The sequence below is a fragment of the Rana temporaria genome, chromosome 2 (assembly GCF_905171775.1).
Source record: "Rana temporaria chromosome 2, aRanTem1.1, whole genome shotgun sequence".
NCBI classification, from domain to species: Eukaryota; Metazoa; Chordata; class Amphibia; order Anura; family Ranidae; genus Rana; species Rana temporaria.
Window position 1 is genome coordinate 437,666,420 of NC_053490.1, and position 18,116 is coordinate 437,684,535.

Consider the following 18,116-nt stretch of genomic DNA (forward strand, 5'->3'; position numbering starts at 1 on the left):
ATCTGTGCCGCCTATGAGTGCCCAGTGCCGCCCATGAGTGCCCATCAGTGTCGCCTATGTGTGCCCATCAGTGTCGCCTATGTGTACCCATCAGTGTCGCCTATGTGTGCCCATCAGTGCCGCCTATGTGTGCCCATCAGTGCCGCATACCAGCGCCGCCAATCGGTGCCACCTCATCTGTGCCCGTCAGTACTACCTCATCGATGTCCATCAGTGCCATCTCATCGATGCCCATCAGTGCCGCCATATCAGTGCCCGTAATTGAAAGAGAAAACATACTTATTTACAGAAAAAAATAAAAACTTATTTTTTTTCAAAATTTTCAGTCTTTTTTTAGTTGTTGCGCAAAAAAACAAAATTGCAGAGGTAATCAAATACCACCAAAAGAAAGCTCTATTTGTGGGGAAAAAAGGACGCCAATTTTGTTTGGGAGCCACGTCGCAGGACCGCGCAATTGTCATTCAAAGTGCGACAGTGCTGAAAGCTCAAAATTGGCTTGGGCAGGAAGGTGTGTAAGTGCCTGGTATGGAAGTGGTTAAACATTGTGGTGGGACTAGTAAAGTACCAGAGACCATTTGTTAAATTGTTACTGGTAAAGAGCCTCATAATGGGAGGATACTATAAAGCAAAGTCTTCTACACACTGAGCTTTGATCGCTTAGAACAGGGATCTGCAATTAGCGGACCTCCAGCTGTTGCAAAACTACAAGTCCCATCATGCCTCTGCCTCTGGGTGTCATGCTTGTGGCTGTCAGAGTCTGGCTATGCCTCATGGGAATTGTAGTTCTGCAGCAGCTGGAGGTCCGCTAATTGCATATCCTTGGCTTAGAAGGAAGGAGCAGTCATGAACAATACAGCCCACAGTTTCAGACTGTCAATGCCTGCCCAAGAGTTTACCTTTAAAATAAGCAGCTCCAAGCAAGAGTACACTGACACCTGAAGGGATCTCCTTAAAACATTTTAAAACTTTCCCATCCGTCCTCTGCTGTACAAAATTATTGGCTTCTGAGAGATCGAGGCGGGAATTTCCTGACAAGACACGAGGCTTCTGGCCATAGAACTTTTCCATCTGATTCACAAAATCAACCTTTAACCTGAGTCCTGCAATTCAAAATAACTTTTATAAACATCCATATATGCATGAACAGATCAATAGAATCGTGTAAATTGTATAAAAGCACTTGCATTTCATTACCTTTTTTAAGAATCTCATAGTACAGTAAAACCTTGGTTTGCGAGCATAATTTGTTCCAGAAACATGCTTGTAATCCAAAGCACTTGTATATCAAAGCATTTTTTTACAGGGTATAAATGAGAAGAGAGGCAGCTCTAAGTGTAGCAATATGTTGTACCTTCATTAAATGTAATCATATTGCTACTCTCTTCTTTTTTTATACTCATTTGTGACATGACGCTACTTTTAAATCAAGACATCGCTTGTATATCAAGGCAAAATTTATTAAAACATTTTGCTTGTCTTGCAAAACGCTCTCAAACCAAGTTACTCTCAAACCAAAGGTTTTACTGTACCTTTACTGACAAGGCCTGCCATCTTTGTTTGGGCATCATCCAGGGTCAGCATACTCCTTTTATATTAATTCTGGCCTATAGATTTTACAATCATTTACATCCTGGTGTCAGTAGCTTTAGACCTGTTCGCACTACACATAGTGGGAAGAAGCATTCCCCCTTGCGCTTTTCAAAGTGTAATTCTCACGTGATACTCCATGCTGTGCATAGGGCAGCTCTTTCATGTGAAATGGCTGCACTATGTGTGTTTGCCGCACAAAAGGAGCTCCTGCTCCTTTTTGGGTGACAAGCTTTACTCTATTTTTAAAGGCACGATTCTGTCTAATAGCGAGAAAATCACACGTGTCACATGTTTTGCAGCAATTGCCCCATGATTAGGATTAACGGTCAGAATTACGAAATGTGAATTGGGCCTAAATGTTCTTGGCATCAGTCAGTTGTGTTGCTGCTGCTGCCTGTCACTTTATGACTTGCTGCAAAGTTACAACCCTATAGTAAGAAAACTAAGAAAAATGCTTTCTACTGACTGTAGATGCCTGATAACATGATGCCTGAAAGTGCCCAGGCGTCTGTGGTAAAACGTCACTATTTGTAGCCGCGTTTTACTGTAATTTTTTCAGCGCTTTTTGGCCTCTAGCGGGGCACTTTTAACACCTGCTAGCAGGCAAAAATGGTTAACCACTTAAGGACCGCTTCCTACAGATATACGTCGGCAGAATGGCACGGCTGGGCACAAGCACGTACAGGTATGTCCTCTTTAAGTGCCCAGCCTTGGGTCGTGGGTCCGAAGCTCTGTGGCCGCGGGACCCGCAGACCTGATCGCCGCCGGAGTCCTGCAATCGGTCCCCGGAGCTGAATAACAAGGAGAGCTGTGTGTAAACACAGCTTCTTTGTTCTTCACTGTGGCGCTGTCATTGATCGCGTGTTCCCTGTTATAGGGAAACACGATCAATGACGTCACACATCCAGCCCCCCTACAGTTAGAAACACAGATGAGGTCACACTTAACCCCTTCAGCGCCCCCTAGTGGTTAACTCCCAAACTGCAATTGTCATTTCTCTTATCGTCCATGGACGGACACAGCTCCTTAAATCTTGACAAGTGGGTTATGTTCCCTGTTTACAGGAGAGGACTAGGCAGAAACATGTTAAATAGTTAAATACATGTTACATTAACAGAGTTGAACAGCCCCGCCCAGGGGGCGGTCCCTCCAGACATAACCCTCCTCACTGCAGCTTGCAGCCTCAGTTTCGTTCTGCCTAGCAAAGGAGAAGGACGTATGGCTCCCTTTGGGCCCAGCGCCCTGAGGAGAAATTTTATTTTATTTTACTTTTTCTTGAAGAATCTTCTTTCAACTGTTGGCTGAGAGACAGGCTGGATATTATAGATCCTTGTAGTCTACTCAGTCCGACCAGCAAGCGTGGGCACACCTTTGCAAAGAGGCTTGGTCTGCCACGCCATACCTCATGACTCCTGAGGTGGCCGGTGAGCTTTGCTCCGAGGTCCACATATGACTGAGCTGTGGTGTTGCCTCAATCACAGTGGACCGGGCCGACAGCTACCTCCATTGCGGTTGTAGGTCTGTCAGGAATGCGTCAGCGAGTCCTCGCTCGGACGGGTAAGTACAGTCCCTCCTGCTTCGGTGGGTTGGTACAGCTGGGCATTCCTGGGGTTCGGGGGTCCCTTCCCCTTACTTCCCTGCTCCTTTCCCTTGCTGCATTGCTAACATTGCCGCTGTCAGGGGGGAGGGGGCCTTCCTGAGGGGACTGTGTTATCTGGCCTGTGTTTTTTCTTTTTTGTATTGGGCTTTCCTGTGAGGTAAAAAGCCCTGTGATGAGCACAGATGTTTATGATTATACTTCAGCAGACGCTGACTGATTGGTGACACCTGTAACGGTTTTGCTTTTTATGCTGTATCTGTGTCTTATCCTTAAATAAAACAGCCCTAGGAGGCTTTTCCTGTTTAAACACAGGTCCCTGCAAAAGTTACCTCACGGTTCTTTTCCTCACAGGCAGCACTGTGCAGTCTCCTCCTGAGGGAGTCCCCTGGTTACCCCTGGTCAGCGCAGCAAGTGGGTGAGAGGCCCTGAATAGGGCTCTAGGAGCTTTTGTCTATTTGTATGGACAGGTGTGCATATTATAATACACACTATGTAAATATTGGAGTCAGTATCTGGGTCCTTCCCCACATGCTGGTGGTGGCAGCAGGTGTTAGCACCTGTGATTCCCACAGAGTTTTTATTGTTAGTCCTGGACACAGTTTGTGCCAGGGTGGGGGTGGACTGCGGGCGGGCGGTAAAAGAGTGCCCCCTTCCCCCGTTATCCCCTGGGGAATGCTCTGTTATGGAGCCATGGACTAGGTACCTAGTTAAAAAAAAAAAAAAAAAAAAAAAAAAAAAAAGGCAGAATAAGGCATTTATGGGTGCGCTTTTTACTGCTGCAAGGGACTCTCCTAAGCTGCATAGTGCAGCTGGGTTTCCGCTGAGGGCTCGGTCTTTTTTGGATCACACAAATCAGACCGCTGTGTAGGTTTTTTCCTTCTGTGCCCTTCTTTGATAATTTCTGAGATGCGGAATGAGAAAAGCCACTGAGGGCTTTTGTAGTCCCTCACCGCCGGGCGGGAACCCCTACTTGTATGGATCTGACTGATAGAAGATCCGAAGTACTGACCCGTTCCATGTTTACCATGCTGGGGTCTGGCTTGCGGCCTATTGTGGCCACTACACTGGGGTCTCAGTGGTCGCTGGTGCTATTTTTTGGGAGATTTTTCAATTACATTGAAAACTCCCATTGGCGCCCATTTTGTCGTAGCCACGCTATGGCGCAGCTTACATTGTGCTGGCCTTTTTCCTGTGGCCGCGTTCTGAACGCTCGGCGGCCATCTTGGAGTAGTCCTGACCCCTAGTGCTGTATACAACTCACAGAGTGAGCATTTTGCACCAGACAGTGGAGGAGCACCGACTCTCTCCTGAGGTTATTAGCCTAGCGGACCAGCTGGTCCAGGGCCTCATATAGGTCTGTGATGCTTCATTGAATGCTGCGTCCTTGTTATCCAGGGCGTCTGTTTCAGAATGGTTTTATGCACACGGTGGTGTAGTGCTTAACTCCATTACTTGGCAGCAAAAGAGTCATTGGTTCGAATCTGCACACTGACGCCAATCTGCACACTGACGCCAATCTGCCTGGAGCTTGCATTGTCGCTCCCTGTGTCTGTGTGGGTTTCCTCCGGGTACTCCGGTTTCCTCCAAAGACATGTGTGCATACACCTACATAATATACATACACACTATGTGTGTGTATTATTTAGGGGCAACCCTCCCAGGCCGTCAAAGGCCCAGCTGGGGGACTAATCTGTCCCTGGGTGCATAAGCCGATCACGCCGGCACCCAAATCCTGCCAATGTATATAGCCTTCCCTCCCTGTCTCTAGGTGGGAGGGGCGGCTTGCAGGTTCACAATTCAGTGAAACCTCCCTGCTCTCCGACTAGTGGGTCTGCGAGGTGGTCTCTTCGGAGTACTAGATAGGGTTTCCTCCTATCCACAGAACAAAGTTCTGTCCTTGTGTCTTCCCCTCCCGGCACGTCGGTCTGCCTTGGGCAGTGTGGGATTTGCTAAGCTGCAAGGTAATTTTACCTTTCCTGCAGGACGAGAGTTTTGGGGTTTTCTATGGGCCTCAGGCCCTAAATACCTTTGTGAACGTCGGGTAGTTCCGCATGGAATCCATTTGTTCGGTGGTAGCTGCGCTTCATCCGGGGGATGTCCTGACGTCCTCGGACATCAGGGACGCATACATGCATGTCCCGTTTTGCACATGTCACAGTGTTTTTTTCTGTGCTTCGTGATGAGAGAAGGGTCTCTGTCAGCCTGTGGCCCTCCCTTTTGATCTGGCGTCAGCACCATGGGTTTTCAGCTAGGAGCTCGCACTTATTTGAATTTTGTTGGGACAGCGAGGCTTTGCCTCATTGGCTACTTTGACGACTTTCTTCTGAGAGCAGCTTCTGTCTCCGACCTAGTGGATGGGTTATTCCCATTCAGACCCTCCGAAGATTCGGGTGGATGTTAAACGTTTAGGCCAGAAAGTGTAGCTCAGTGGCAGCAAGCCTGCCCTACATGTGTGCGACCCAGGGTTCAAATTATGGGCATGCTAGGTTCCGACTCAGCGTTGGAGTATCTAGTGTTGATCCAGACTCCTCAGTGGCAAAGGTCCTTCTTCCCCTGGAGAAATTGCAGACTCTTCAGTCTGCGGAGAAGGTATTGGCATCACGCAATCGGTCTTCTCTCCGGGCGCCTGCTGGTTCAGGGTCTGTGGGTAGCCTCCTTCAAGGTGGTACTGTATGCCCAGTTCCACACCCTGGTTTTCCAGTGGAACTACTGTCCAGGTGGTAAAAATCTCTTGTCTCTGAAATCATTAGATTCCTGTGCGCCACCTAGTCAGAGTCTCTCTGAGTTGGTGACAGAGATTCCCGACTCTTCGGTCGGGGAAGTTGTTCCTTCCTTCCAGTGGTCGGTGTTTACGACGAATGCCAGCTCACGGGTTGTGAACCTGGAGGTTCACAAAACTGGGGGGTCCAGTCGGCCCTGAGTCGCTGGACTCTGCGTGGACCTATGACCACACCTCCTTGAATGTGTCTGGTCTCGGTAGCTACCCAGGGTCGGGCCTGGCTAGTGCCTGGTGGAAGACCGCCTGGGAATACCAGGTGCTGTCTACTGTTCATTGTCCTACTATTTTAGGCGATCAGGCTATGCTTCTCCTTGTGGTCGACCAATCTGGTTTCAGCCGGACAACGCCACGGCCGTGGCTTCAGTCTACCATCAGGTATGCCGGCAGGCAGACTACTGGAGTCGCCAGATGCTGGACCAGGGCGACTGGTCTTTGTGCTTGGGGTGTTTCGGCTCCCTTGCAGGAGGTGAGCCTCACATGGCATGGATCTCCTGGCAGCTTGTCTCCGCCGCAAGGGTGTCAGTTAGTGGCCAGGTCTAGTGATCTTGTACAGACGCGTCAGTCGCGCTGGTGGCCCTGTGTTGTCTGTATCGGTGATTTTTTGCCATTCCTCCATGGTAGTTGCTTCCTCGGCCGCTCCACAGAGTGGATGCTGAGGAGATCCCGATGATTCTAATCGCTCCAGATTAATCTCGGCGTCCTTGGTACGCTGATATCGGGCGCCTGGTAGCGGAGGCACCCTGGCGATTGCCAGGGCAGGAGGTTCCTGTCTCAAGGTCCCATACTTCCTCCTGTTGTACAGTCACTGACTTGCTTAACATGGTTATTGGAAGCCAGACTTTAGGTGACCAGGGTCTGTCTGACTCGGTCATCTCAACAGGGCACCGTAGTCTTCTTCCGGAGGATCTACCGTCGCACCTCTCTTGGTGCGAAGGGATGGAGTGACGTCCACGGGCGTACTTTCAATGTCCAGGGTCCTGCTGTTTTTAAAGCTTGGATTGGATCTAAAAATTGCTTAAAGCACCGTTTGGGGGCAGATTTCAGCCTTGGCTGTGTTCTTTTAGTGGCCTTTTTGCGGCCCGTTCCCTGGTGGGTCCCCTTTTTTTGTGTGCAAGGGGTTTGTCATATACTTTCCCCTCTTGGCCCATCTCTTCCCCCATGAGTTTTGACTCTGGTGCTCTCGGTTCTTCAGGAACCTTCCTTTTGGAAACATCAGAGAGATTTTCTCTTGACACTATCTCAGAAGGTGGCCCCTTTAGTGGCCTTTACCTCTGTTAGAGGGGTTTCTGAGTTGGCGGTCTTGTCTTGCAAGCCGCCATGCTTGATCCCCCATAAGGATTAGGTGATGGTGCGCCCGCGACCTTCCCTTCTTCCGAAGGAGGTTTCGGCCTTTCATACTTTAGGCGTGGTACGCGATTTGCGGGTATACCAGCCTACTACGGCTCCATTTCGGAGCTTCTGACTCTCTTTTGTGTCGGTGTCTGGTCCACAAAAGGGCCTGGCGGTCTCGTCGACCACCATTTCTCGGTGGATCGGGCAGGCCGTCATACAGGCCTATGCTCCTAAGGGCGGGCCCCCCTTTCTGGTCACGGCACTTTCGACCAGGGCAATTGGTGCTTCCTGGGTTTTTTTTTTTTTTTTTTTTTTCCCGACATCATGCGTCGGTCTCACAGGTGTGCGAGGCGGCGATTTGCTCGTCCGTTCACGCTTTTTCCAGAATTTACATGGTTGCTGTGAGTGCATCTTATGATGTTTTTTTCAGCCGCTAGTTTTTGCCGGCGGCTGTTTAAAGTTGCACCTCCTCCGTTGAGGAGCTCTGCTTGTTTTGGGGTGAAGTTAAAATTGTTTTTACTGATATATTTCCCACCCCTCGTTTTTTGACACTGCTTGGGGACGTCCCACTTGTCAAGATTTAAGGAGCTGTGTACGTCCATGGACGATAAGAGAAAATAGGATTTTTTGTACTCACCGTAAAATCCTTTTCTCTGAAGTCCATGGACGGACACAGCTCCCACCCCTCCTTTTTAGGTTTGTACTGCTTGTTACGAACTGAGGCTGCAAGCTGCAGTGAGGAGGGTTATGTCTGGAGGGACCGCCCCCTGGGCGGGGCTGTTCAACTCTGTTAATGTAACATGTATTTAACTATTTAACATGTTTCTGCCTAGTCCTCTCCTGTAAACAGGGAACATAACCCACTTGTCAAGATTTAAGGAGCTGTGTCCGTCCATGGACTTCAGAGAAAAGGATTTTACGGTGAGTACAAAAAATCCTATTTTTCACAGTAAACAATGCATTTTTAATGCATTTTTTGCTGTGAAAATAACAATGGTCCCAAAAATGTGTCAAAATTGTGCGATGTGTCCCCCATAATGTCGCAGTCACGAAAAAAATCGCTGATCGCCGCCATTAGTAGTAAAAAAAAAAAAATTAATAAAAATGCAATAAAAATATCCCCTATTTTGTAAACGCTATAAATTTTGCGCAAACCAATCGACAAACGCTTAATGCGATTTTTTTTTTACCAAAAATAGATAGAAGAATAGGTATCGGCCTAAACTGAGGGGAAAAAAAAAATTTATATATATTTTTGGGGGATATTGATTATAACAAAAAGTAAAAAATATTGCATTTTTTTCTAAATTGTTGCTCTATTTTTGTTTATAGCGTAAAAAATAAAAACCGCAGAGGTGATCAAATACCACCAAAAGAAAGCTCTATTTATGGGGGAAAAAGGACGCCAATTTTGTTTGGGAGCCACTTCGCACGACCGCGCAATTGTCAGTTAAAGCGACGCAGTGCCGAATCGCAAAAACTGTCCGGGTCCTTTAGCTGCTTAAAGGTCCCGGTCTTAAGTGGTTAAAAGAGCCGCTACAGCTTTGCCGGCGGTTCGGCGGCGCTGCCCATTGATTGCAGTGTACAGGGTCACTTTAAAAGTGGTGAGTTTACCACTCCAAATACGCTGCAAAGAAGCTGCTGGCAGGACTTTTTCTGACGCCCTGCCAGCGCACCACCCTCTGGCTTTCACACTGTAGTGAATAAAGCAGCTGTTTCAGGGCACTTTGCAGGTGATACTTTTAGCGCTATAGCGCCTGCAAAGTGCCTCAGTGTGAAAGGGGTCTTAGTCTGTGCAGAACACATGCTTGTAGTTAAAGGACTGCTTTATAATGATAAAAGTGCAGCATATTTAAAAAATATATATAATAATATTGTTGGGATATACCAGTGATGGAGAACCTTGGCACCCCAGATGTTCTGGAACTACATTTCCCATGATGCTCATGCACTATGCAGTGTAGTGGAGCATCATGGGAAATGTTCCAAAACATCGTGGGGTGCCAAGGTTCGCCATCACTGGTATATACTGTGACAATGTGGAAAAAATTACAGGTCTGGATAAGGCATATGTAAAGCATAGATTTGAATTCCTATTTTAGAGAAATGTTAATGTAATATGTAATTTGAATTACATTCTTTATAATTATGCAAACTCTTTTTTTTAACTGGCTTTCATTATTTTCTATAGCTGCAAAATAAATTTTCTGCTGTCAGTCAGCAAATTTACTCATGTTAGCAAACACACTTTCCACATTCTAAAGACTGTATTCACAGATCATAGTTTGCTATTATTTTTAATAAGGTGATATGGAAAGTGATTTATCAGCTTACTTCTCTCCAAGATGACGCGATGTGTGCTTTTGACTTTATCTTTGGAAGAAAGACTTGCAAGCAGCTCCTTATAGGTGGCATGGATCTCTGGGTCATTAAGCAGGTCATAGTACAAGGTACGATGTATTAAGGATTCAGTCCGCTCTCCAGCACCTGTACAAATAACACGTTTTTTTTTTTACTACACATTACTGGGAACATACATACATAATTCTCCCCTCTTTAAATGATATGCACATTTTTTAAACCCATATTGTATTCACGATAAAAAAATAGAAAACATATGAAATGTTTAAACTGAAAAAATTTAGAATTTTAAGGAAAAAGGTAATTTTGATATTGATGGCAACAACACGTGTCAAAAAACTTGGAACAGAGTAGTTGCTGGAGTTTTTCTGAGACGAATGTTCTTGACTAATGTGTGATTCTAACTGCTCAATAGTCCTAAGTCTTTGTCATATTTTTCGTTTCAAGATATGCCAAATATTTTCAGTTGATGCAAGGTCTGGGCTGCCGGCAGGCCAGTTAAGTACCCAGACTTCTCTACTATGTTTGGAATGCTGTTGTCATTAATGCAATATGCAGTTTAACATTGTCCAGGTTGAAATTTGCAAGGCTTTTCCTGAAAAGGACATCCTCTGGATGGGAGCAGATGCTGCTCTAAAACCTGAATATAGCTTTCAGCATTAATGGTGTCTTTCCAGATGTGCAAGCTGCCCATTCCATAGGCACTAATGCACCCCCTATCATTAGAGATGTAGGCTTTTTGAGTGCTGATAACAAGCCAGAAGGTCCACATAACTGTTGTCCACTTTGCAACAGACCATTTTAAATGAGTTTTGGCTCAGAGAAGATGGCAGTGGTTTAGGATCTGGCTTTTTCTTTGCACGATAGAGCTTTACCTTGCGTTTTTTTATTTTATACTGTGTAAAATCTACATAAAACAGAATGCAATCATTTTCAAAATCTCAAACTTCCATTTTGTTCACAATACAAAATTTGAAAACATATCAAATGTTTAAAATAAAAAAATGCAAGGTAAAGCTGTATTATGCAAAGAAGAAGCCATATCTGAACATGATACAGAAATGTCGCTGCTCATTTACCATGGTCTGTGGCAAAGTTGAAAACTGTTCTTTGGTCAGGCAAATCAAAATTTTACATTCTTCTTGGCAACCATGGGTGTCACATTATCCAGATTACAGAGGAGAGCGACCTTCTGGCTTGTTATCAGTGCCAAGTTCAAAAGCTTGCATCTCTGATGGAATAGGGGTACATTAGTGCGTACAGAATGGGCAGCTTGCATATCTGGGAAAGCACCATCAGTGCTGAAAGATATATCCAGGTTTTAGCAGCATATGATCCCATCCAGATGATCTTTTTCATGGAAGGCATATATAGTCAGGTTGAAAAAGACACAATTCCTTCTAGTTCAACCAATGAAAGGGGAAAACTAGATGGACTTGTTACCCTTTTCAACCTAACTATGTAATCATTCATTGCATTCTGTTTTTATGTAGATTTTACACGGTGCCCCAACTTTGGAATTGGAGTTGTAATTTTAAAAACAGCTAAGCAAACAAAAGAATCAATGGCCCGGATTCAGAAAGAATAGTCTAAGTTGTAGGCGTGCGTAGCGTATCTGAGATACACTACGCCGCCGTAACTTAGGGCGCAATTTCCGTATTCAGAAAGAACTTGCGCCCTACGTTACGGCGGCGTAGTGTAAATGTGTTGGCGTAAGCCCGCCTAATTCAAATTTGGCTGGTAGTGGGCGTGTTGTATGTTAATCTATCATGACCCCGCGTAATTGACGCTCTTTACGAACGGCGCATGCGCCGTTCGTGGACGTATCCCTGTGCGCATGCTCCAAATCACGTCACAAATAGTCAATGCTTTCGACGTGAAACGTAACTTACGCAAAGCCCTATTCGCGAATGTTTTACGCAAACGACGGAAAATTCGACGCTGTCCCGACGTCCATACTTAACATTGGCTACGCCTCATAGAGCAGGGATAACTTTACACCGGTCCGACGCCTTACGTAAACGACGCATATATATATGCCAGGCGCTACTACGTTCGTGAATCGGCGTTTCTACCTAATTTGCATATTCTACGCGTAAATCTACGGAAGCGCCACCTAGTGGCCAGCGTAAATATGCAACTAAGATACGACGGTGTAAGAGACTTACGCCGGCCGTATCTTAGTAAAATTCTGGTGTATCTTGCTTTCTGAATACAGAAAGAAGATATGCCGGTGCTTCCTAGAACTTACGCGGCGTATCAATCGATACGCCAACGTAAATTCTATCTGAATCCGGGCCAATATGTGCTTTTCACTTGTTGTCACTGGCATGTAGAGGCATGTACGTTCTTTGAATTCAGCTTCATTTTCTCCTGCTAATCATGAGTTGTTGCATTTTGCTATGCATGGGGTAAATGCAAATGAAATGATTTGGGCTAAAATTAATCATTATAGGATGTTGAATGTGCAGCATCTGGCAGGCAGGATCAAGCACAGCAGTTCTTTTTAATAATCAATAAGGAATCATCGACAGATTCAATTGTTAGCAATGAATGTTTAAAAATGATCGTTTGCATTATAAAGACAACAATTTTTGTTAAAAAATTAGAATTTCCCATGGAAATATGGAAAAGGCAAATGTACAAATAGCAGCAAATGTTACTTAAAGCAGAGGTTCACCCTAAAAAACAAATTTCTAATATGCCATGCAGCATACTAGCGTAAGCTACAGTTTGCCTTTATTTATTTTTTTGGCGCCGTACTCAGTTTAATCCCTTAGTTAAGTTTCAGACTCCCCGCGGGGAATGGGCGTTCCTATGCAGAGGGAACATGATGGACGGCCGGCTATGGCGCGTCACGCTTCCCGAAAATAGCCGGATTAGGACTCGGCTGTTCACGGCGCCTGCGCACAGACTAGGTGCTGACTGCGCAGGCGCCGTGAGGAGCCAATTCCTATTTCGGCTATTTTCGGGAAGCGTGACGCGCCATAGCCGGCCGTCAATCATGTTCCCTCTGCATAGGAACACCTACTGAAACTTAACTAAGCGATTAAACTGTGAGTACGGCGCAAAAAATAAAGGCATACGGTAGCTCAAGCTAGTATGCTGCATGGCATGGTAGAAAAAAAATATATTTTTTTAGGGTGAACCCCCGCTTTAATAAGGCATACTTGCAGGTAAATTCAGCTGGCCAATGTGTTTTATAATGGGTTGAATTTTCTGATGGTGTCCTGTCTGCATGCAATGCAATTTTTGGGAGAAAACAAAGGTTTGCCAATTAATTTGCCAATTAATAGAACAATTTTTAAGGACCGAAACGTTTATTTTTTTGCTAGAAAATTACTTAAAACTCCCAAACATTGTGTATGTGTGTGTATATGTATGTGTGTGTGTGTGTGTGTGTGTGTATGTATGTATATATATATATATATATATATATATATATATATATATATATATATATATTCTAACACCCTAGAGAATAAAATTGCGGTCAGTGCAATACTTTTTGTCACAGCGTATTTGCGCAGCGGTCATTGCAATACTTTTTGTCACAGCGTATTTGCGCATCGGTCGTACACTTTTTTGAATTAAAAAAAATAAGACAACAGTAAAGTTAGCCCAAATGTTTTATATTGTAAAAGATAATGTTACGCTGAGTAAATTGATACTCAACATGTCCCGCTTCAAAGTTGCACCTGCTCGTGGAATGGCGACAACGTTTTACCCTTAAAAATCTCCATACGCGACGTTTAAAAAATTCTATAGGTAGCATGTTTTGAGTTTCAGAGGAGTTCTAGGGCTATAATTATTGCTCTCGCTCGAACGATCGCGGCGATACCTCACATGTGTGGTTTTAACACCGGTTTCATATGCGGGAGCTGCTCACGTATACATTCCCTTCTGTGCGCAAGCTCGCCGGGACGGGGCACTTTAAAAAAAAAAAATCGTATTTATTTTACTTTTTTTTTTTTTTTATTTTGACACTGTTCTTAAAAAAAAAAATATTTGGGTCACTTTTATTCTTATTACAAGTAATGTAAATATCCCTTGTAATAGAGAAAAAGCATGACAGGCCCTCTTCAATATGAGATCTGGGGTCAAAAAGACCTCAGATCTCATATTTAGACTAAAATGCAATAAAAAAAATATATATTTTTTTCTGTCATTCTAAAATTATTATATATATATTTTTTTAAATGGCCCTTTAAGAGCATTGGGTGGAAATGACGTTTTGACGTCGCTTCCGCCCTGCAGTGGTATGGAGATGGGTTTGGGGCCATCTTCCCCTCACTCATCTCCACGCCGCTGACGGAAGAGGATCCGATCGCCTCCGTCGCTGTCAGCGGCTCCGGTAAGCGGCGGAAGGGGGGCCCCTCTCCCGCTGCCGATAAAAGTGATCTTGCGGTGTATCCGCCGCAGAGACCACTTTTATCTGAAAGAGGACCGCCCGCTCTTGAAGAGGGTACCTGTGTTATGGTAGCTAGCTGCTATCATAACAACGATATTCCTCTTCAATGTAGCAATGTATAACGACGACGTTAACAAGCAAATAAAAATAATATATCAAGAATAGTGTACTCACCCAAGGAAACAGATGAAAGGGCAGTGGCAAGGGTCAGTGGTGACATAAAAATGTTGATGGATGGATTCTTGCTTGCATGCATACGATAAAGGTCATAGCCAAAGTTGGATGCAGAGGATGCAAGCCTGTTGACTGGAGTCTTGTAGAATGGATCCTCTTCTTCTTCCACAACTACAGTTGGGTTCTGGATTTGGTAACGGCGATAAAAATTATTACTACCAAAGTATTATCAGAAACATTATAAACCGGAAAAGCATGAGTTGTGTATATGAGTACTTTCTGAATTTATTTTGTAACCAAATTCAAAAGAGAGGTGGCCAAAGCATCAAGAAAAACAATTCTCACTTTTTTAATCTAATTTAGTTTGCCAAAAGTTAGCATACTCCTCCACTTTCCAGGTGTTGGTTTCTCCACAGCTTTCAGGAAGATCAATTAAATGGCTATGCTTAAATATGTGCAGACAATAGACCAGTGCATAGCATTAAAGGGGTTGTAAAGGAAATATATTTTTTTTCATAATAAGCATCCTTTACCTGCAGACATTCCTCTTTTCATTTCCTCATTGTTCGTTTTTGCTCAGAAGTTGCTCTATTTCTTCTCTGTTCTGTTCACTTCCTGCTTGTCTGATTGTTACTCATCACCGTGAAGGGAGGCTTTACTGCGGTGGTCAGTGATGTGCTCGCCCACTCCTGGGAGCTACATCTGTGCGGCAGGACGCTCTCTACATGTTAGAGACTTTAAGGAGGTGTGAATTACTGGGCGTCCCGCAATGCATACTGGGAAATGTAGTTCTTACATGAACGAGCCCCTCAAACCAGGAAGTGAATGAGAGAACAGAAACTAGAACGCCGGAGGTGATATAGATGAAGGAATTTAATAGGTATTTACTCATTTTTTAACAGAATCATTACACTATTCTGTCTGTCTACCTTGCAGACATTAATTTTAGGCAAAAAAAAATTCCTTTACAACTCCTTTAAGGCTGTGCATATGTTTTAGCTTGCACGTCTGTCTTTTGGCGCCCAGAGGTCTGTTTAAAGCACAGCAGAACTAAGGAGAATTGCTGAGAGGTTCTGTGACTTGTGAGCAAATCTGCATCCTGTTATCCTATATGTGATCCAGCTTGCCTCATGATTCTGATTTATCCTAATCTGTTGTTGCTGACCTTACCTTGTGTCCTGACTTTTCCTACTACACACTGGGGTTGAGTTACTAAAACTGCAGACTGCAAAATCTGGTGCAGCTCTGCACAGTAGTCAATCAGCTTCTAAATTCAATTAAAGTGGAAGTCCACCCTAACACTTAAATTCTCACCCGGAAATAATTATTGTGAGGTAAGTTCAGCCTTATGTCTCAAAATGAAAGCTGGAAGTGCTCTGGGTCTCAGCTCACAGTCTACAATGATCACTATACACTAAAGCAGGGTTTCTCAACTCCAGTCCTCAAGGCGCCCCAACAGGTCATGTTTTCAGATTTTCCCTCAGATGAAATGTCTGTGGTAATTACTAGGGCAGTGAAACTGATCAAATCACCTGTGAAAAATAATGGAAAGCCTGAAAACATGACCTGTTGGGGCGCCTTGAGGACTGGAGTTGAGAAACACTGCACTAAAGGAACAGTACAGGCAACTACACTAAGGCTGTTTCCACTAGTGCAGCTTGTCATGTGACTTTGGACACAAAGTCGCATGAAAAAGTCACAGCCCATTGATTTTAATAGTACTCATTCCCATCTATGCGACTTTGACTATCAGCAACTTAGAAAAGGTACCTGCACTACTTTGATGCAACTTTGATCCAGAGAGTGTAAAGTTGGATCACAGCTGCACCCAATGATGCATCAAAGTCACACTCTAAATTGTGCAACCTTGGGGTTGAAATAGTGGAAACGTACACTAATGCCGCGTACACACAGTCGTTTTTCGGCATGAAAAAAAACTAAATTTTTTAAAATGTCATTTAAAATGATCGTGTGTGGGCTTCACATCGTTTTTCGGCTTCTGAAAATGTTGTTTTTCGTGATGTAAAAAATGATCGTGTGTGGGCAAAAACTACGTTTTAAACCCGCGCATGCCCAGAAGCAAGTTATGAGACGGGAGCGCTCGTTCTGGTAAAATTACCATTCATAATGGAGTAAGCAAATTCATCACGCTGTAACAGACAAAAAAGCGCAAATCGTCTTTTGCTATCAAGGAATCGGCTAAAAGCAGGCCAAAGGCGAATAGAACTTCCCCTTTAGAGTTCCTTTGTATGTGTTGTACGTCACCGCGCTTTGTTCATCATTTTTCCAAAACGATGGTGTGTGGGCAACATTGTTTTTAATGATGAAGTTGGAAAAACTTCGTTTTTTTTTCATGATGAAAAAATTTCATTTTTTTTCATGCCGAAAAACGACCGTGTGTACGCGGCATAAGGCTCAGTTTCCACTAGTATGACTTGTCATGTGACTTTGAAAAGGTACCTGCACTACTTTGATGCAACTTTGATCCAGAGAGTGTAAAGTTTGATCAATGCTGCACTTAAAGTCCCACTCTAGCCCTAAGCTATGTTTCCACTAGTGTGACTCCAAAGCTGTGCAATTTAGAGTGTGACTTTGAGTGCAGCTTTGATCCAACTCTTCACTCTGGATCAAAGTCGCATTAAAAGTTGCATCAAAGTAGTGCAGGTACCTTTTCAAAGTCGCATAGATGGCAATGTTTGCTATTGAAACGAATAGGATGTGGCCAAAGTTGCATGACAAGTTGCATTAGTGGAAATGGAGCCTTAAACTCATTACTCACATGTAATGAGCAATAAAAAAATCAATCTGTATCCTTCCACACTTTCAGAAATGTTATTTTTGTAGCCAATTTCTTTCATATTTCTTCCCCAGCTCCCTCCCCCATTCACAGCAGCTGGGCCTGTGCCACACAATGCACATAGTGCCACTCCATGAACACAGTGCCCGTCAGTGCCATACCATGCAGACAGTGCCACTTCATGCACACAGTGCCATACAATGCACACAGTGCCACACCATGCACACAGTGCCATCATCAAAGTGGCATGCAGAAACAACCACGTGGTTGTACACTGTAGAAAATCTGCACCATGTTGTATTGTAATCTATATTACAGTTTCTAACAAACAGAAGATACTTCCAAAGCCTGCCCCCCCCCCCCCCTCTTTCTCAGGAGAAGCTGCCAGTCAAAACAAGGCTATGAAGACAGGAGGAGATCATGTTCTGTTTAGGATATGAGGGATGGGATATGCTGGGCAGGTCTAAGCATGCCTGTCTAAGAACCACTGACAACCTTTTCAGGAAGTAAAAGACAACTTAGAAAATTTGGATAAAGGGAGATTCCGTTGTCCCTGAAGAACAGGAAGAAGCTGGTTGTCTGGCTTAAATAAAACTTTCTAAGCTAAACAATCAGCTAGCCAGAAAATCAATAATTATAATAAAGATATTTAACATACTATTAATTGGGGGAAAAAACTGGACTTCCACTTTAAGTTTTGACAAAAAAACAACAACCTGGAAACTGGTTATGATGCAGAGCTGCAGCAGATTTTGCATTCTCCTGTTGTGGATCTGCTTGCTATACCATTTCAAAAAGTAATAGAAAAAAAAAAGGGGGGGATATCTGAGCCCCCCTCCTCCACACGACACTCCTCCTGGGATCAATCTGTCATGAGGCGAAGGGTCGCCCGGGCCACCCTCTAAGCGTTCTCAAAGGAAATCACATGCGTTGGTATAATTGGATCCAGCGGATAATTTCCAAGAGAGATCTTATTCTACGGTTTAAGCAAATCAACCTTAAAAATTTACCATATACTAGGTTACAAGAACATTATGGTGATAAACTAAGTTCTTGGAGTACCAAGTCAAAC

General features: G+C 44.2%; 1 protein-coding gene across 2 annotated transcripts in view; it reads right to left on the reverse strand.

Annotated features, from left to right (window-relative positions):
- SERPINF1 (serpin family F member 1) overlaps positions 1-18,116 on the reverse strand; it is a 91,411-nt gene that overhangs the window by 16,621 nt on the left and 56,674 nt on the right. For both annotated transcript variants that reach the window (XM_040338374.1, XM_040338375.1), the window contains exons 3-5: positions 14,248-14,431; positions 9,636-9,788; positions 897-1,100 (exon numbers count right to left, since the gene is read on the reverse strand). In XM_040338374.1, the coding sequence (XP_040194308.1) occupies positions 897-1,100; positions 9,636-9,788; positions 14,248-14,431 (541 nt within the window). The remainder of the gene's footprint in view (positions 1-896; positions 1,101-9,635; positions 9,789-14,247; positions 14,432-18,116) is intronic.